At 44.1% G+C, this 21,424-nt stretch overlaps 1 protein-coding gene across 1 annotated transcript in view; it reads left to right on the top strand.

Moving 5' to 3' along the window:
• The window catches only part of LOC136881164 (uncharacterized), an 85,792-nt gene that overhangs the window by 40,124 nt on the left and 24,244 nt on the right, over window positions 1-21,424 (top strand). Inside the window, exon 2 of the mRNA XM_067153826.2 lies at window positions 16,472-16,661. Within this exon, the coding sequence (XP_067009927.2) occupies window positions 16,472-16,661 (190 nt within the window). The remainder of the gene's footprint in view (window positions 1-16,471; window positions 16,662-21,424) is intronic.

The raw sequence follows: 21,424 nt of genomic DNA, 5'->3' as shown, positions 1-21,424 counted from the left end.
CCTGTGGGTGGGGGCAGTAGAATAACACCCACGGTATCCCCTGCCTGTCGTAAGAGGCGACTAACAGGGGCCCCAGGGGCTCTGAACTATGGAGCGTGGGTTGGCGACCACGGGGCCCTTAGGTGAGTGCTGGCATTCCTTCCACTTACTTGTGCCAGGCTCCTCACTTTCATCTATCCTATCAACTCTTGTTCTTTTCACACCCCGACGCTATTAGGTTTGCGAGGGCTAGGGAGTCTTTCATTTTCACGCCCTTCGTGGCCCTTGTCTTCCTTTGGCCATACCTTCATTTTTCGAAGTGTCGGACCCCTTCCATTTTTCTCTCTGATTAGTGTTATATAGAGGATGGTTGCCCAGTTGTACTTCCTCTTAAAACAATAATCACCACCACCTGTGACGTCATAACAAATTTAGAATAGGAACATGGTTAGTCCAAAATGTTGAAGAATTTCAAAACACAGAGAAACGAGTGAGTGAAGGATACTCTTTCAGTTTTAAAACATTTTTAAACAATTGAAAAAAAATAAGTAATGAAAATTGTCTGTTGCAGCGAAAACATGCATTCCACAAAGAAGAGATACAAAGAGCAACACCACAAATAGTAGCAACAAATAAAGAAAGGATTGGGCATTAAGGAAAAAATGGCCAAGTCCAACGTACAGTAGACCAGGCTAATAATAATTATTTGGGGGGGGGGGGATGATGATTAACACGAACACAGGCATGCGAAATGTCGAGCGACTATTGATGCAAACATTCCTATATAAGAACAATATTCACAAACAAAAACGAAAAAAAATTAATAAAGTTTGTTTCTCAAATACATTTTTGAACAAGTCTTATGTACGGGATTTCATTAATATTCACAAGTAAACAGAAAAATAGAACTGGATTCATAAATACAGTAAATATTTTGAAGGAATGTTTTATGTACGAAGCTATCAAAGATAATCACAAGTAAAAAACTTAGAACTTGCTTCATACGTACATTTTCTTAATAAATATCCTATTGTCGTACTGCGTATTGTGTATTTCATGATACGAAATGTGAAAAGGTATGCCACCAGATACATCGCATGAACAGCCTTCGGAGACTACCAAACTCCACGACTGAACATCTAGGAGGAGAATGTTTCGGAAGGGAGGCGGAATGGTACTCTGCCACCCTAAAATCATTTAGGGGCCAGAAAACTCCTTGCCCCCAAGTCCGCGCTACTGACGTAGAGTGCAAGTGCGAACTCGGCACCGTCCGAAGGCCGTTGCGCTCGGTGCGCCATTGGCAGTGATATACAGTTTCATGTAGACCCAGTAAATTTAGGCAGTAATACACTGACTGACAGAGCAAATGCAACACCAAGAAGGAGTGGTCAGAACTTTATGCCAATTGCAGGGTAGACTGACGTCACTGAGGTATGCTCATGATGTGAAATGCGCCGCTGTGCTGCGCACGTAGCGAACGATAAATGGGACACGGCGTTGGCGAATGGCCCACTTCGTACCGTGATTTCTCAGCCGACAGTCATTCAGTCATTGTAGAACGTGTTGTCGTGTGCCACAGGACACGTGTATAGCTAAGAATGCCAGGCCGCCGTCAACGGAGGCATTTCCAGCAGACAGACGACTTTACGAGGGGTATGGTGATCGGGCTGAGAAGGGCAGGTTGGTCGCTTCGTCAAATCGCAGCCGATACCCATAGGGATGTGTCCACGGTGCAGCGCCTGTGGCGAAGATGGTTGGCGCAGGGACATGTGGCACGTGCGAGGGATCCAGGCGCAGCCCGAGTGACGTCAGCACGCGAGGATCGGCGCATCCGCCGCCAAGCGGTGGCAGCGCCGCACGACACGTCAACCGCCATTCTTCAGCATGTGCAAGACACCCTGGCTGTTCCAATATCGACCAGAACAATTTCCCGTCGATTGGTTGAAGGAGGCCTGCACTCCCGGCGTCCGCTCAGAAGACTACCATTGACTCCACAGCATAAACGTGCACGCCTGGCATGGTGCCGGGCTAGAGCGACTTGGATGAGGGAATGGCGGAACGTCGTGTTCTCCGATGAGTCATGCTTCTGTTCTGTCAGTGATAGTCACCGCAGACGAGTGTGGCGTCGGCGTGGAGAAAGGTCAAATCCGGCAGTAACTGTGGAGCGCCCTACCGCTAGACAACGCGGCATCATGGTTTGGGGCGCTATTGCGTATGATTCCACGTCACCTCTAGTGCGTATTCAAGGCACGTTAAATGCCCACCGCTACGTGCAGCATGTGCTGCGGCCGGTGGCACTCCCGTACCTTCAGGGGCTGCCCAATGCTTTGTTTCAGCAGGATAATGCCCGCCCACACACTGCTCGCATCTCCCAACAGGCTCTACGAGGTGTACAGATGCTTCCGTGGCCAGCGTACTCTCCGGATCTCTCACCAATCGAACACGTGTGGGATCTCATTGGACGCCGTTTGCAAACTCTGCCCTAGCCTCGTACGGACGACCAACTGTGGCAAATGGCTGACAGAGAATGGAGAACCATCCCTCAGGACACCATCCGCACTCTTATTGACTCTGTACCTCGACGTGTTTCTGCGTGCATCGCCGCTCGCGGTGGTCCTACATCCTACTGAGTCGATGCCGTGCGCATTGTGTAACCTGCATATCGGTTTGAAATAAACATCAATTATTCGTCCGTGCCGTCTCTGTTTTTTCCCCAACTTTCATCCCTTTCGAACCACTCCTTCTTGGTGTTGCATTTGCTCTGTCAGTCAGTGTATATTACTAATTTCTCTTTCCCATCAAGTGCCGAGGTTACGGATAGTGGAAGCCTTTATCTTCCGCCTTTCCAAGGACCTTTATGGCCTGTACGGAGATGATTTGCTTTGCTTTGCTTTGCTTAATAGGTTACTAATTTAGTGTAGTTCGTAGGGGTCGCCCATTCCGCTCTTCCGTAATGTAGCCAGAGTAACATACATTTTAGGAGAGTTATAGGCCGTACCCCTAATGTATATGCAAATCTCATAGCATTACTGCTGTACTGGGTAGAGTATACTTGATACTCGCTTTAACAAACTTTGAATTCTAACATACTAGCCTAAAAATTCCGACTTTAGTTATAAATGATGATTCAAAACCGGGGCAAGTTAGCCGTACGGTTGGGGGCGCAGAGCTGTGGGCTTGCATTCGGGAGATAGTGGGTTCGAACCCTATTGTCGGCAGGCTTGAAGAAGGTTTTACGTAAGTTTCCCATTTCCACACCAGGCTGTACCTTAATTAAGGCTACGACCACTCGTAGGCCTTTTCTAACCCATCGTTGCCATAAGACCTATATGTGTCGGTGCGACGTAAAGTAAACAGTGAAAAAAAAAAAACAAAAAAAAAAAACAACTCTATCGTACTCTTTCACGTTCACAGTAACATTAGGACTAGAGAACTGAAATCTCAACTTCTGACACGACATCAGCAGGTGTGTTTTGGTCCACAGTAAAACCTTGTGACTTTTTATTTGTTAATGAATTAATTTTTAAACTCATAACTAATTACCAGGGTTGGGAAGTAATTGAGTAAAAGTATTCGGATTACTTGTAACGATTACATTCATAATAATTTCTACTTGTAATCGTTTCTGTTTACAAAAAAATATTTTTTACTTGTAATTTACTTCTTGAAATAAAATAGTAAGCGTTGCTTTCTTTCTTAATTTGTTCACCGTCCAGGGTTAGTTTTTCCCTCGGACTCAGCGAGGGATTCCATCTCTACCGCTTCAAGGGCAATGTGCTGGAGAATGAGACTTTTGGGTCGGGGATACAACGGGGAAGGAGGACCAGTACCTCACTAAGGCGTCCTCACCTGCTATGCTGTACAGGGGTTTGGGGGGGGGGCGGATTGGAATGTTGAAAGGGGCAGGCAAGGAATGACGAAGAAAGCGGCCATGGTCTTAAATTATGTACCATCCCGGCATTTGGCTGGAGGAGAAGTGGAAAACCACGGAAAACCACTTCGAGGATGGCTGAGGAGGGAATCGAACCCCCTTCTACCTAGTTGACCTCTCGATGCTTAGTGGACCCCGTTCCAGCCCTCGTAACACTTAAAATTTCGTGGTAGAGCCGGGAATCGAACGCAGGCCTCCAGGGATGGCAGCTAATCACACTAACCACTACACCACAGAGGTGTAATCGTTACTGAAAAACGATTACTTTTTCAATTAAACACGGGTATTCCTTCAAATGCTTCTGTAGGGCGTCCTTTCAGTAAATGCAAAGATATACATTCCTCCAAAGAGGTCGAAGCTTAGTGATAATAATTTCAAGCACCAATTATTTTATTTGTAAAGGAAATAGCAAATTATACGAAACGCTTTAAGTCATTAACTAAAATGAAAATGATGGGAAAAGATCATTTCTCGCTTAGTGATTATAGCCATTTGATACCTCTACGCTAAAAAAAAAACCCTCACAAAATGAATTAATTTATTTTCTTTGCAAATATTTGTATACTTATATGCCCAAGCTATCTGTAAAGCGTTCTGTAAAGTTTTTTTTCAATTTGTTTTACGTTGGCACCGACACAGACAGGTCTTATGGCGGCGACGATGTGACAGCAAAGGGCTAGTAATGGGAAACAAGCGACTGTGGCCTTAATTAAGGTATATCCCCACCATTTGCCTGGTGTGAAAATGTGAAACCACGCAAAACCAGGGCTGCCGACAGTGAGGTTCGAACCCACTATCTCCCGGATGCAAGCTCACAGCTGCGCGCTTTCTGTAAAGTAATTATAATTGTGTTATAATTGTAATAATTGTAGTCCGCCTCTGTGGTGTAGTGGTTAGTGTGATTAGCTGCCATCCCCCGGAGGCCCAGGTTCGATTCCCGGCTCTGCCACGAAATTTGAAAAGTGGTACGAGGGCTGGAACGTGGTTCACTCAGCATCTGGAGGTCAACTGAATAGAGCGGGTTCGATTCCCACCTCAGCCATCCTCGAAGTGGCTTTCCGTAGTTTCTCACTTCTCCTCCAGGCAAATGCCGAGATGGTACCTAACTTAAGGCCACGGCCACTTCCTTCTGTCTTCCTCCTCTATCCATTCCGATTTTCCCCTCCCCCTCCCCCACAAGGCCCCTGTTCAGGATAGCAGGTGAGGCCGCCTGGGCGAGGTAATGGTTCTCCTTCCCAGCTGTATACCCCACGATCTGAAGTCTCACGCTCCAGGACACTGCCTTTGAGGCGACTGATGTGGGATCTTTCGATGAGTCCGAGGGAAAAACCAACCCTGGAAGGAAAACAGATAAAGAAAGAATAAAAAAGAAGAAGAATTGTAACTTGCTACGTGTTGAAAAAGTAATTTTGTAATGGTAATTAAAATTCAGCCTGATTGCCCTTGCCATCACTGCTAATTACCCTTTTACAAAATTAAATACAACGACAATTGTACGAGTTTCCCTGAGCCGAGAAGAGAGTTCTGTCTCTCGCTGGCTGAAAAGTTCTCGTCTGTTGTTTTGAGCGTTGCCTTTAGACAAATAACAAGATAACACAATGCCAGTTCCTCAATCTCTTCACTCAGAGGTGGACTAGATAATGGAGCTGAAAGGAAAACCATGTCCAATATTTTAGCATTCATTTCACTTTCAACATTTGACACAAACGGAAGCTCTTTGAGAAAATCATATGATAGCGCAAATATCGAAAGGTTTTTAAAAAGATAATCCTAAAATTCTTATTATCAACAGTAAATACCATTAAGAATTTCCCAAGTAAAGCCTGTCCTGTGTACAAAACATTCCAGACATATCTAAATGATAAAGGCTATCTATTGTAAGCGATTTAGTTTTTGTAATTGCATCAGCAGTGTCATCTTGCGGAGATGAGTGCCAGCAGAAGAAACAAAGCACACCTCAACTAACAACTGTTGTCACTGCAGCTTGTCGATAAATTTATGTGACCGAGAGAATTGTCCGTGCGCGCCGCTGTGAGCTTGCATTCGGGAGATAGTGGGTTCGAATTCGGGGCTGTCCCTCAAGAAATCGATTTGTTACTGTTCGCTGTCTCACTTTGGTGCCAATTGAAGCTCCAGTGCCTGCTATAGATACAGTACGATCCATCACAGCCATCAGGCGCATTTTCCCCACTGGGTGGGGGCGGTAGAATAACCCACGGTATCCCCTGCCTGTCGTAAGAGGCGACTGAAAGGGGCGCTAGGGGCTCTGAACTATGGAGCGTGGGTTGGTAACCACGGGGCCCTTAGTTGAGTCCTGGCATTGCTTCCACTTACTTGTGCCAGGCTCCTCACTTTCATCTACCCTATCCGACCTCCCTTGGTCAACTCTTGTTCTTTTCCGACCCCGACGCTATTAGGTTTGCGAGGGCTAGGGAGTCCTTCGTGGCCCTTGTCTTTCTTTGGCCCATATCTTCACTTTTCGAAGTGTCGGATCCCTTCCATTTTTCTCTCTGATTAGTGTTATATAGAGGATGGTTGCCTAGTTGTACTTCCTCTTAAAACAATAATTACCACCACCACCACCACCACCACCACCACCACCACCACCACCATCCGGCGCATAATGCGGTCTTCCCTCTCCGTAGTGACCTGCGTGCGCACGGACCCCGGTCTTCTTGAGACCATGCCTTCCCATGAAGATTCCCGACGCCGAAGTACTGTTATACCAGGTGTATGCATAAGTCCTTTCCGGTTTCACTAAGAGATGGCGCCAGCGAACAGTACGCAGCGTATGAATTTTGACACATACGTCAGTTTGTTCGTTGGACATTAACCTACCAACACACACAAGTTCAGTCCGTGTTGTATCGTTCAGTGATCATGTCGATGTTTGTGCCTGAAAAAGAACATTTGCAGCACGCATTGCTTTTCTGGTTTAATCAAAAGAAAAAGGCTGTGGAAAGTCACCGTTTGCTGGTAGAAACAAATGGTGAACACGCTCTATCGATTAAAACATGTGAGACATGGTTTCGACAATTAAACGTGGTGATTTCAGTGTGAAAGACAGTGCGCGCTCTTCGTAGACCTCCCCCTGTGGGTGGGAGCAGTAGAATAACACCCACGGTATCCCCTGCCTGTCGTATGGGGCGACTAAAAGTGGCCCCAGGGACTCTGTACTTTGTAGCGTGGGTTTGCTACCACGGGGCCCTTAGCTGAGTCCTGGCATTGCTTCCACTTACTTGTGCCGCGCTCCTCACTTTCATCTACCCTATACGACCTGCCTTGCTCAAATCTTGTTCTTTTCCGACCCCGATGGTAATACGTATGGAGGCCTAGGGAGTCTCATTTTCTTGCCCTTCCTGGCCCTTGTCTTCCTTTGGCCGATACCTTAATTTTTCGAAGTGGCGTATCCCCTCCATTTTCTCTCTGATTAGTGTTATATAGAGGATGGATGCCTAGTTGTATTTCCTATTAAAACAATAATCACCACCATCACCTCTCTTCGTTGACCACAAAAGTGAAAAGCCGAGCAATTGCAGGCGTTACTGGATGATAACCCAACTTAAACTCAACAGCAAATGGCACAAGCATTAAATGTGTTGGTTTTTTTTTTTTTTTTTGCTAGTTGCTTTACGTCGACTCTCTCTCTATGTAATGTGTTCCTTGGTTCAATACCCTCAGACGGTTATTGATTTTTGAAAAATATCCACACCGAATGTAGGCGTACACAGTTCAAAAAAATTAGGGGAACATGTTTTGTAACGTCTGATATAAGAACATCAATTTGGTAGTTGGGGTTCCAATGGTCGTACAGCATACCTTGAGACCTTAGCTACTCAGGGTATGTCAAATCGAAGTTATACTCCATTTGTAGGTGCAGCCATGCGTTACACTGTCACGCGACCCCTCAAAACAAAGTGAATAGCGGTGCGTCCGTGTGTCGTTGTGAGCTACACAGACTACTGTGGTCAACTGAGCACGTTGTACGTAAACCAGCACATCCCATGAGACATCTTAACGAGGTTCAAGTCGCAAGGGCCGTCACTTTGATCCAGGTGAGATGGACTTTTCTTTGTGTTGTTGTGGACCTCAATGTCTCTCCGTCAGTTATTCTTTTATTGTTTTTGCTAGTTGCTTTACGTCGCACCGACACATATAGGTCTTATGGCGACGATGGGACAGGAAGGGGCTAGGAGTGTGAATGAAGCGGCCGTGGCCTTAATTAAGATACATCCCCAGCATTTGCCTGGTGTGAAAATGGGAAACCACGGAAAACCATCTTAAGGGCTGCCGACAGTGGGGTTCGAACCTACACTGCATACTGGCCGCACTTAAGCGACTGCAGCTATCGAGCTCGGTCGTTAGTTATTCAACGCTTGAGAATCACTACAGTGAAACAGGCCATTTCACAAGGAGGGTTGGACAAGGTCGTGGGCGCATGACAATCCCACAGGATAACCGATATCTGACGGTCTGTGCGTTGCGGCGTCGTTCAACAACTGCCAGAGAACCGCAAAAAGACCTTAGGTGGGTCACTGGAGTCACGGTGTCTGACCACACAGTAAGGAACAGGTTTAAGAGAAGTGTCCTTACTACCCAGACATCCTGTTCGAGTGCCCCGTTTAACGCAGCAACATCGCGCAGCTCGCCTTTTGTTTGCTCGTACACAGGTCAACTGGCAACTTCGCCAATGGAGACCTGTGTTGTTCACAGACGAGTCCAGATTTCCCCTAACTCAGCGTGATGGACGTCAACGTGTATGGACACGTCGTGGTAAGCAGTACATGCCAAATGTTGTCCAGGAAGGCGACCGATTCGGACAAGGTTCTGTGATGTGGTGGGGTGGCATTAATATTGATTGTCGTACGGATCTTGTCGTCCGTGGTAATCTTACCGCTGCGGGGTACATCGAGCAGATACTGCTACAGCATGTGTTGGTTGCTGCATACGGTGTTGGTCCTGAATTTGTACTCATGCAGGGCAATGCCAGGGCTCATGCAGCGCGCATCACCAGAGCTGTCTTGCGAGAACTGGACATTCAAGAGATGGAATGGCCAGAAATAAGTCCCGACTTTAATTCCATCGAGTATGTGTGGGATAGGCTTGACGGAAGTGTCCGTGGGCGTCCTTTTCCACTACAGACTCTCCAAGATCTCGAACAGGCTCTCATTGAAGAATGGGACCTGATACCGCAACGTGACCTCCGTCGATTTATACGGAGCATGCCATGTAGGTGCCAAGCTGTGATGAATGCTCGTGGAGGACATACACCATACTGAACCTCTCCAACGCCCCAGGGGCTCTGAACTTTGGAGCGTGGGTTGGCGACCACGGGGCCCTCAGCTGAGTCCTGGCATTGCTTCCACTTGCTTGTGCCAGGTTCCTCACCTTCATCTATCCTATCCGACCTCCCTTGGTCAACTCTTGTTCTTTTCTGACCCCGACGCTATTAGGTTTGCGAGGGCTAGGGAGTCTTTCATTTTCATTCCCTTCGCGGCCCTTGACTTCCTTTGGCCGATACCTTCATTTTTCGAAGTGTCGGACCCCTTCCATTTTTCTCTCTGATTAGTGTTATATAGAGGATGGTTGCCTAGTTGTACTTCCTCTTAAAACGTTAATCACCACCACCTGAACCTCTCCAACTGTTATAAAAATCCACCCTGGAGGACTGTTATCACTTTGTTTTCGCCCCTATTTGGACATTTCCGTTTGTGTTTTGTAAATGAACGCGAATCTATCGATGCTCTTTTGTATACTTCAACGGCAAAGAATAAAGGTTTAGTAAGTAATATACCTGGGTGTGAGGTATTATTTTGTGGGGCATGGCATACGATCAAAAACATGTTCCACTGATTTTGTGAACTGTGTAATTATAAGGGCTTAAGTGAAACTCTGCATTGACGCACATTAGCGCTCATAGTGGTGCTTAAGTGAAACAATGCACTGACTCACATTAGCGCTCGTAGTTCTAGAAAAGGCCAAACTGCTAATCTAATCGACCGGATAACGATGATTAGGAAAAGGATTGTAATGTTTAGGAATATACTTTATTATATTTTATTTACCTAAAATTCGTAGCTCATATCCCTACTTATGTTTCCAACATCCAGTTGCTTGCCTGAAAGGCTAGAACTGTGGATTTTTACGGTTTTCGGAGACGCCAAGGTGCCGGAACTTGGTCCCGCAGGAGTTCTTTTACGCGCCAGTAAATTTACCAACACAAGGCTGACGAATTTCAGCACCTTCTAATACCACCGGACTGAGCCAGGATCAAACCTGCCAAGCTGGGGTCAGAAGGCCAGTGCCTCAACCGCCTGAGCCACTCAATCCAACACGCAAATTTGAAAAGGTGACATCTTTCAGATAAGCAAACATATCTCCCGAATTTAATTTCTCTAGCATAACTCCTTCTTAGTGTTGGGATTTTATTTTTTGCCAGTGTACAGTATACCAGATGACATCTCACACGAGGTGCGACCACGCTGGAGTTCAGAGGTCCGTGCGACACGGCGATTCTAGTTTCTCAAGATGGCAGCATTATTTTATGACGACATATCGATGTCAGATTCTTGTTGCAAGGTACTATTGATGCACCTATTCTACGTCACTATTGTACCGACCGCAGGGTTTTCAGTGTTTCACTTACTTATTTACAAACTGACCACGATGTATTCACAACGACAGCTAACCTCCAACTGAGCGCGCGAATCAACGCAGCGCCATCTTATAACAGAGTATGCGTGTGACGTCACATATTTAGCACAAATTTTGGCTTCCTTTGAAGCGCTATATCCTCGTTTCAGATTTTCAGTTCTCGAGGAAGGTAAGTCTACATTAAAAAAAGAAAGTCTGCGGTGAATTCCATGTGAAATGACATATTATAAGTCTGTTTAGAGTATATATGTGGGGTGGCTAGATAGGGATATATTGGGCCGATGGCCTTAGATGTCAGGCCCCTTTAAACAACAAGTAAAATCATCAGATAGGCTTAGTGGCAGATAGCCCAGAACAGTGCCTACCAGCAAACGGAGCGTCGACAACACAAGTGTCAGCCCGAGTGGCTCAGACGGTTGAGGCGCTGGCCGTCTGACCCCAACTAGGCAGGTTTGATCCTGGCTCAGTGCAGTGGTATTTGAAGGTGCTCAAATACGTCAGCCTCGTGTCGGTTTCCCCCTGTGGGTGGGGGCGGTAGAATAACACCCACGATATCCCCTGCCTGTCGTAAGAGGCGACTAAAAGGGGCTCCAGGGGCTCTGAACTTTGGAGCGTGGTTTGGCGACCACGGGCCCTTAGCTGAGGTTTAGCATTGCTTCCAACTTCTTGTGCCATGCTCCTCACTTTCCTCTATCTTATCCGACCTCCCTTGGTCAACTCTTGTTCTTTTCAGACCCCGACGCTATTAAGTTTTCGAGGGTTAGGGAGACTTTCATTTTCACGTCCGTCGTGTCCTTGCCTTTCTTTGGCCGATACATTCATTTTTCGGAAGTGTTGGATCCCTTCCATTTTTTCACTCTGATTAGTGTTATATAGAGGATGGTTGCCTAGTTGTACTTCCGGTTAAAACAGTAATCACCACCACCACCACCACTTGCGTGTCAAAAGAGGCGACTAATACGGGCTCCATTGGCTCTGAACTTTGGAGCGTGGGTTGGCTAGCACGGGGCCCTTAGCTGAGTCCTGGCATTGCTTCCACTTACTTGTGCCAGGCTTCTCACTTTCATCTATCCTATCCGACCTCCCTTGGTCAACTCTTGTTCTTTTCCAACCCCGACGTGGCCCTTGCCTTTCTTTGGCCGATACCTTCGTTTTTGGTAGTGTCGGATCCCTTCCAGTTCTCTCTGATTAGTGTTATATAGAGGATCGTTGCCTACTTGTACTTCCTCTTAAAACAATAACCACCACCACCACCACCACCACCTCGTGTCGGTAGATTTACAGGCACGTAAATGAACTCCTTGGGGGTCTAAATTCCGCCACCTCGCCGTCTCCGAAAACCGTGAAAGTAGTTAGTGGGACGAAAATCCAATAACATTATTAAGTGTCAGCTCGGCATGTTGCCATATTTTAATGACATACCTTCACCTCGGCTTTTGTAATTGAGAACTGTCTTATGATTGTGTATCTGTTCTGAACAAGATCTAGTCTTACGGAAACCAGCTTGGTATTCACCTAACTGTGAGTCTAGCTGTGTGGTGACTCTATTGAGCAGGGCTACAGAGAGGATCTTGTAGGTAATTTGTAACAAGGAAATACCTCTATAATTGTTGAGGTCTGTCTTACTTCCCTTCTTGTGGAGGGGATGAATCACGGCAGACGTCCATCCTTCGGGTAGGGACTCTGTTGTCCATATGTCCTTTATGATTTGATGGATGCTCTGCAAACACTGGTCATCTACATGTTTCCACATCTCGGCAACTATGCCGTCTTCACCAGCTAAGCCTTGTTGTTTCTTGAGACCACCGATGATGTCCTTTATTTCTTCTCTCGTAAGTGGTTGAGAATCAGGGTTCCTGTGTGAAGGCTCATGGAAAATAAGCTTTTCTTTAGGTTCCTCTGCATTTAGTAGCTTCTGGAAATAATCATGTAAGTGTTTTGGTGCAGTCCTTATTGTTCAGTTGAAGTTTTCCATCTGGCCCGTGGAGGATGAGGGTAGGAGCTGTGTACTAGGTCGTTTGCTTTTTAAGTCCTTTGTACAGGTCTCTTGAGTTGTTTCCCTGAAAATTATTTTCAGCCTGTTGCATTAGGCTCCTGAGGTAATTTCCCTTGGCGTTGCGGATGGTGTTAGCTGTAGCTTTTCTTTGCATGAGGAAGGCTTCATAATTGTCTTCAATTTTATGTTATTTCCACCTAGTCCAAGCTTTACGCTTTTCTTCTATAACCTCATCACACTTTGAACTCCACTATGGTTGTTTGCCTTAGGTTGATGAGGCAGGGATAGTTTCTTGAGCGGCATCCAGCAAGGCCTTTTGTAAGGCAGGCCATCCTTCTTTCTCTGTATTCTTCCTGAGGGTATCCTGAAAATCACAATCCTCATCGCGCAGTCGCAGAGTGTTGAACCTGGGTTTCTTTTGACTACTTTAGAGAGTTGGTGTTTTTCTAAAGGGTTGCATATTAATCTTGACGTTGGCTCCTCGTAATACCTTGACGTTCTGTATGTCCGTATGATGTTGCCGTGCTATAGCAACATGGTCTAACAGGAATTCACCAAGCATAGGATTTGGACTCTTCCAGGTTTTGGCCTTTCTAGGTAGACATTTGAAGGCTGTTGATTTCAGGACTAAGTTGTACTTGTCATAGAGTTCATTGAGACGTTCTCCATTTCTGTTTGTTCTCTTATGGGCTGGATAATGGCCTACTATCTTCCGGTACTTCCACTCCTTACCGACTTGTGCATTGAAGTCTCCCATGAGTATGATGGAATGGTGGGAAGGGATCTTATCTAGAGTTTCTTCTAAGGTGGCCCAGAATTGTTCTACATTTTCCAGGTTTGAGAAGCGTTCATTTTATTTATTTACCTTTTTCTTACAAAATGCACTCCTTTGCTTCTTTAAGACATTTTACTATGATATTATGAGAATACCGCCTGTTGCCATTTCATGATGGATGCAGTACTTTTGTATCCGTCTTTTGGCGCAGGCCAGAGCAAAGTGTAGCTTCCACTGAAGTCCCAGTCTCATCCATGGCTGTGACAATATGGAAGTTGCTGGGGGTATGGGTGGTACTGAATAATGACATTCGGAGCACAGATAGTGTCTGAGTGTTATGAAAGGTGCTGCTCATAGGGTCAGTCGTGCTGCGGTGGCACATTCTGGCCCAGTGAGGAAAGCAATGGCAAACCACCTTCCTCTTCTTGCCGAGTACGCCTCATTTGGGCTCTGCCATTGGTTTTTTGCTGTTTCCCTATAACTGCATAGCCTTTGGTGGTGCTATTTGAGGATCCAGCCAGCCTCTGGGCTGATGACCGAACAGACAGACATTATGAGAATATCTTATTTTTATTTATTACAACTCACCGATAATTATTACTTTCTTTTGGATTCTGAAGAATATTCATCAATTGCATGTCTTTTAAATGTAAGCATGTTATTTGTATACGTCATTTTATCCCATTTAATTTCTCTCCCATTTTCCATAATTATATTACGAAAAAGCATGGTATGATATTTCAATATAAGAGTAGGTTTTTAAGTTAAACATTAATCGCCGTACTAAATTCTTAGTGAATGTTACCTTCCTTCATATTAATTCCTTGCGTCCAAATTTTATATGCGTGAATATTTTAATACAAAAAATATCAGTTCTTCTCTTGACAGTGCTTGCAAGGTAATTAATGTGGAGTAATTTAATAGGGCTTACATGGACGAAAATAAGGTTCATTCTTTCTTACAACGGTCGGGCGCGATGCCATTTGACAATAGCATAACCGCTAACATAGCCAGCCTTCGCACAAAAGAATTACAAAGAAATAGGAGAATTTGACTCCCAGTGAATTGACATACGAGTTCGTGTGGTTTCTTCATTACCTCTCTATCGCATATTCCAGGTCGAGACAGAGGGGTGTGTGGGCAGGCAGGGAAGCAAATACCTTCAATCAATCAATATTGATCTGCATTTAGGGCAGTCGCCCAGGTGGCAGATTCCTATCTGTTGCTTTCCTAGCCTTTTCCTAAATGATTTCAAAGAAATTGGAAATTTATTGAACGTCTCCCTTGGTAAGTTATTCCAATCCCTAACTCCCCTTCGTATAAATGAATATTTGCCCCAGTTTGTCCTCTTGAATTCCAACTTTATCTTCATATTGTGATCTTTCCTACTTTTATAAATGCCACTCAAACGTATTCGTCTACTAATGTCATTCCACGCCATCTCTCCGCTGACAGCTCGAAACATACCGGTACCACTTAGTCGAGCAGCTCTCCTTCTTTCTCGCAGTTCTTCCCAGCCCAAACGTTACAACATTTTTGTAACGCTACTCTTTCGTCGGAAATCACCCAGAACAAATCGAGCTGCTTTTCTTTGGATTTTTTTCCAGTTCTTGAATCAGGTAATCCTGGTGAGGGTCCCATACACTGGAACTATACTCTAGTTGGGGGTCTTACCAGAGACTTATATGCCCTCTCCTTTACATCCTTACTACAACCCCTAAACCCCCTCATAACCATGTGCAGAGATCTGTACCCTTTATTTTCAATCCCATTTATGTGATTACCCCAATGGAGATCTTTCCTTATATTAACACCTAGATACTTACAGTGATCCCCAAAAGGAACTTTCACCCCATCAACGTAGTAATTAAAACTGAGAGGACTTTTCCTATTTGTGAAACTCAGAACCTGACTTTTAACCCCGTTTATCAACATACCATTGCCTGCTGTCCATCTCACAACATTTTCGAGGTCACGTTGCAGTTGCTCACAATCTTGCAACTCATTTATCACTCCATAGAGAATGCGTGTTTGGTTCGTGTTAGATCTCCCGTCATTCGCTCTCTACCCTCACTCTTCATCCCCCTGTGGGTGGGGGCGGTAGAATAACACCCGTTGTATCCCCTACCTGTCGTAAGAGGCGACTAAAAGGGGCCTCAGGGGCTCCGAACTTTGGAGCGTGGCCCCCCTGTGGGTGGGGGCGGTAGAATAACACCCACGGTATCCCCTGCCTGTCGTAAGAGGCGACTAAAAGGGGCCCCAGGGGCTCTGAACTATGGAGCATGGGTTGGCGACCACGGGTCCCTCAGCTGAGTCCTGGCATTCCTTCCACTTACTTGTGCCAGGCTCTTCACTTTCATCTATCCTATCTGACCTCCCTTGGTCAACTCTTGTTCTTTTCCGACCCCGAAGCTATTAGGTTTGCGAGGGCTAGGGAGTCTTTCATTTTCATTCCCTTCGCGGCCCTTGCCTTCCTTTGGTCGATATCTTCATTTTTCGAAGTGTCGGATCCCTTCCATTTTTCCTTCTGATTAGTGTTATATAGAGGATGGTTGCCTAGTTGTACTTCCTCTTAAAACAATAATCACCTCCACCATCACCTTTGGAGCGTGGGTTGGCGACCACGGGGCTCTCAGCTGAGTCCTGGCATTGCTTTCACTTACTTGTACCAGGCTCCTCACTTTCATCTATCCTATCCGACCTCCCTTGGTCAACTCTTGTTCTTTTCAGACCACGACGGTATTACGTATGGAGGCCTAGGGAGTCTTTAATTTTCACGCCCTTCGTAGCCCTTGTCTTCCTTTGGCCGATACCTTCATTTTTCGAAGTGTCGGACCCCTTCCACTTTTTTTCTCTCAGATTAGTGTTATATAGAGGATGGTTGCCTAGTTGTACTTCCTCTTAAAACAATAACCACCACCACCACCACCGTCACCACCACCACCGTCACCACCACCTCGCTCTTCAGGTATGTCCATGTGTTATGCTTCAGCATGGATTTGACCAATGAAAGAGAGTATGTTTGTGTAAGCTGGTACTGGGCAGTTCTAAGGGCTGTACTGATTTCCTTGCCTGAAATGAATATTTCTGGCCCGAGATTTTAATGAACACTAGTGTACAAGTGTGTTTGTTACAGGTAATGGGAGACTGGTTCGTTGTCGGGGGCATGGCCTCCTCCTACACCACCAAGGCCTTCTGTATTCCGCTGTCGCTGTCCCGCAATAGTACTCACGTCAAACTCAACTGGCAAGTGGATGAGAACAGCGCAACGGTTCCCAATGTCAGTTTCAAGATACAGAAGTCGTCTTTATGGATTCAGAAGGACGGTATGGTTCTTATATGAAGTGTCAGTTCATTGAGTTCATTTCGTAATAACTGTAAAGGTGTATACATCCTATTAGAAAAGATAACAACATAATTATCTGAAATTAGTTTTTAAGGCCACCATTTCTTGATGAAGTATTTTTGCAGCTGTCTCTTGGCACAGGCCAGAGTAAAATGCAGCTTCAACTGAAGTCCCAATCTCATCCATGGCTGTGACAATATGGAAGTTGCTGGGGTATGAGTGGTGCTGAGTAATGTCCAGGTCCAGGATTTTGATGACCAAGAAATGTCTAAAAAATTATCTATAAAATGACGGCAACAATCCAATAAAATGATCCGAACTTTCGATTGGAACATAACATTAATAGATACTATTGATGAGTCGGTATAGCCTATTTTTATGTTATAGACATTATAATAAGGTTTTGGGTTTTTCTTTACGTTTCTCAAAGAGCTTCGCTTCGCGTCTTCAAAAGAAAATTGGGACTGTTCACGAGGAAGACTTCTCCAATTAACTGGAGGTGTCTCTCCTGAAATGTGGACATTTCCAAGAAGTAAGGGGTGAACAAAGTTTCTTTAGTGCCCATATTGATAAAGCGTTGTGAAGATTCTCAAGTCTCCGTAATCACCCAATATCAGACGCGTAAATGTTTCCAAATCCTTAAACATGTAAGAAAATGACTCAGGAAGTACCAAACAGTCTAAGGAATTTCATACAATGATCAAATAATCACGTATAATTTTAGAAAATGACCTAAAAATGGTAAAATTGACAAGAATGACCTAATAAATTAGCATTTCTACAGCGTGCGGACACCGCCGGCCCGGTGGTGTAGGGGTAGCGTGCCTGCCTCTTACCCGGAGGGTCAGGGATTTTTACCTAGACCCGAGGGCTGGTTCGAGGTCCACTCGTCCTACGTGATTAGAATTCAGGAGCTATCTAACGGTGAGATAGCGGCCCCGGTCTAGAAAGCCAAGAATAACAGCCGAGAGGATTCGTCGTGCTGACCACACGACACCTCGTAATATGCAGGCCTTCGGTCTGAGCAGCGGTCGCTTGGTAGGCCAAGGCCCTTCAAGGGCTGTAGTGCCATGGGGGGGGGGAGAGTGTGCGAACTGTGATCAACATTTCTGTACAAGTTACCAAAGTCTGTTGTGAACCAATTCAAAGATGACGTATCATCAAAATCCTAGCTCTGGTAATGACATTCGGAGCACGACCAGTACCTCTATATATTACGAAAGGTGTTGCTCATAGGGTCAGTCGTGCTGCAATAGCACTTTCTGGCCCAGTGTGGACAGCAATTGCAAACTACCTCCCCCTTCATCTTGCCTAGTACGCCTCATTTGGCGCCGCCATTGATTTTTGCGGTTTCCCAATAACCACAGAACATTTGGTGGTGTTACTTGAGGACCCAACCAGCCTCTGGGCTGCAGCATTGGAATGCAAAAGAGATGGTATTGCTTGACTATGACCGTGCAGCAAAGGAAATTAATACTGGGCACCGGGAAGATGAACTTTTCATTAAATATAAATGTAAAAGTTAAATTAAATCCGTACAACTGAGATTTACAGATCTCAGGTCTTGCCTGATAATTCGAGAATTTAATTCTGATGGTAGGCCTTATCTCACTCACATCTGAAAACGTGATTTTGAGACTAGACAGACTGCGTATTAAATAGCTTTTATTAAAAAAGTATGAAATAAAAATAAGCTTCAAACTGAATTAAATTTATTAAAATCTCACTAGAATACGCGTGGCTGAATAACAGCATACTGACGGGGTAATTTTAATGTTATCACTTCTTAATAATAATATTAATAATAATAATAATAATAATAATAATAATAATAATAATAATAATAATAATAATTGTTACGGAGATATCCGTGGTAGTTAGAGGTGAAAGAAGGTGCGGGCTGGAATAGGTCTCAACTACAAAATTAAAGTTAATTTAAAACTTTAACAAAGGTTATATTTTCTTTTCAAAATCAACAAATAACAACAACAGAGTAACAGGTACCAAGTAGCAAGAAAACAAGTTAAGAAATTACAATTCGTTACAAGATTTGGGCTTCGAGCCCCAAGATTAATTTCTGAGCTCTCAGCTCACCACCACAATTGCTAAAGGGCAGAAAACCCCTAAGTACGAGGAGCACTTGCTCCTAATTACAATGTTAAGGAAAAGAGCAGACCCGCTCTCAATTTTACAAGCCTATCAAAGGCTACAACAACTTCATTTCTATCTGCCCTTAAGGCACACAAGGAAACAGGGGTAACTAGTACCCAATCTACTGGGCCTTCGCAGGAAGGAAAACAAAAACGGGTTAAGTAAATGGCCCAAAATACAAAATGAATGGAGGCGATAACTTGCACTCCTACACCAAGTTTTTGTCTAAAACCTATGTGGCGCTATGCCGATCATACAGGGGCTAATCCCAAGCTAGGGAGGTGACACGTATGAGAAAACTTTACTACATTAAAGAAGAGAAGAGCGGTTATGAAAACGTAGTCACCTCCTTTTCAAAAATGAAGGGGAGTTCGAGAGGGTGAAGCACTCTCTATCCCCGCTTTACAGTAATTTATAGTTTTATAATTTATAGATTTTACATGGACAGAAAAGAAAAAAGGGTAGGTTACATACTAAAGGTTTCGAACCCTCCCCGAGAGTTAAACTGCTGAGCTAGCAAGAAATGAAGATGTTAACCGGCCATTACCTTGTAGGAGAACTGCTGCTTGAAGAAAGAGGCGCTTCCCGCCCCCTGCTACATATTCACACACTAAGAGAGATGTTACTGAAGTGGCACCGAGACAAGAAAATCAGCAGTTTATATACCCTCGTGGAACATTCGAGACCTTTCAGGAATGAGTAGACACACCCTTTCGTTTTTATTGGATAACAGCAAAAACTAATACACAAGACGAGGAAGAAACACCTTATTGTTGGAAAATTAATTACGTAAATTCCCGATTGGTTACATTCAAAACGGGCGGAAAGAAAGGATTTATATTGCCAACCCACAAACCACAGAACAAAATTTAGTAAAAACAAAACTTAGGAATACAATATTTTTTCAAGAAAGTTCATTCCATTGCACCAGAGTGTGTTACCATAGTTTTGGGTAGCGACATCTGTTAGAGATTGTCCACACCTCTTAATCATTGAAAAACAAAAGGCAAATAAAAAACACTCAGTGACATCTTCTGAATAACCGTGGAATTAGTTCATTAATTAAAGTTCCAAGTTTCTCCAGTAGAAAAGTTTCAATTGGCGCAATATTTGAATTAGCGGCGTGGAGGTGTACCGCCCGGTACAATAATAATAATAATAATAATAATAATAATAATAATAATAATAATAATAATAATAATAATAATACATAACGATTATAAAAAATGCTCCATAAAATTGCTAGAAACAGATGTTGGTTCAATCGAAAGGGTAAAGCAATTCAAATATTTGGGGGAAACAATTAAAGAAAATGGTTTGGAAAAATCTGCTTTAGACGCAAGGATACACAAAATGGAAAGAGCATAATGGTATCACAAAAACATACCGGTACAACAAAAAATGTTTATCTAAAGATCTTAAAATAAAGCACTACAACACAGTTGTAAAACCAGAATGCTTATATGCCAGTGAATGGTTAGTACTCAGTTATAAAATTGTAAGATTGAAAGTACTAGAAAGAAGAATTATAAGAAAAATATTAGGCCCTCTAAAAACTACAGAATTTTGGAAATTAAGAAGTAATAGCGACATTTATCAGAACATAGACAACATATCTATAACAGTACGGAAGGGGAGACTGCTATTTTTTGGACATATTTACAGAATGGACGACAATAGACTAACCCAAAAGATCTTCACGAATCTTTGGAGGAAAAAGTCAACAACCACCTGGATTCAAGAGATCAAAAAAGACTCGGAAAGAAACAACATCAGAGAAGAAGAAGTAATAGAAAGAGACATTTTCAGGAAGAAAATTTTAAAGATGGAAGGATTCCAAGGGACGGAGGCAAAGAAAACCGGCACAAAGTGGTCTGAAGACAGAAAAAAGAAACAGTGAAACAATGAAGGAATATTGGAAGAAAAGGAAGTAACAACAACAAAGGATGAAGAATTGAAATTGGAACGTGGTCACCAGTAGGCCCTAACGCAATAATAATAATAATAATAATAATAATAATAACAATAATAATAATAATAATAATAGAGCAATGAAACCTCATATGTGGTCACTTACATACAAGCTGGAAATCGGGTATTCCGTTGTTGGGCCTTGCCTAATATCCCCTGAAATTATGCAATTTGTAGGAGCATGCAAGTAGGCTTCTTATGTAAGAACTGACCAACTGACATCCACAGCAGCCTGTTTCCAGTCATTTGACTGGGTCAGGAATGGAATGAATGAAGCCCCATCTAGCGGCGAGGGTAGAAATTGTGCCGGCTGCCGAAGCCTGTCGCACGCCTGTGGGATGATATTGGAGAGTGTTGCTTGAATTAAAGATGACAGAGAAAATCGGAGTACCGGCAGAAAAATCTATCCCGCCTCCGCTTTGTCCAGCACAAATCTCACATGGAGTAACCGGGTTTTGATCCATGGAACCCAGTTGTGAGAGGCCAGCGCACTACTGCGTGAGCCACGGAGGATTATATACTCGTATATTCAAATTTATAAAAAATAAGTACACTCGCGTTCAGAACACCTTGAAAGACTAAAGAGAGGAAGTTCATATTCACAGGACATGTTTATTAGTA

Source organism: Anabrus simplex, chromosome 9 (assembly GCF_040414725.1).
Source record: "Anabrus simplex isolate iqAnaSimp1 chromosome 9, ASM4041472v1, whole genome shotgun sequence".
NCBI classification, from domain to species: domain Eukaryota; kingdom Metazoa; phylum Arthropoda; class Insecta; order Orthoptera; family Tettigoniidae; genus Anabrus; species Anabrus simplex.
This window is presented reverse-complemented; position numbering and strand designations above follow the sequence as displayed.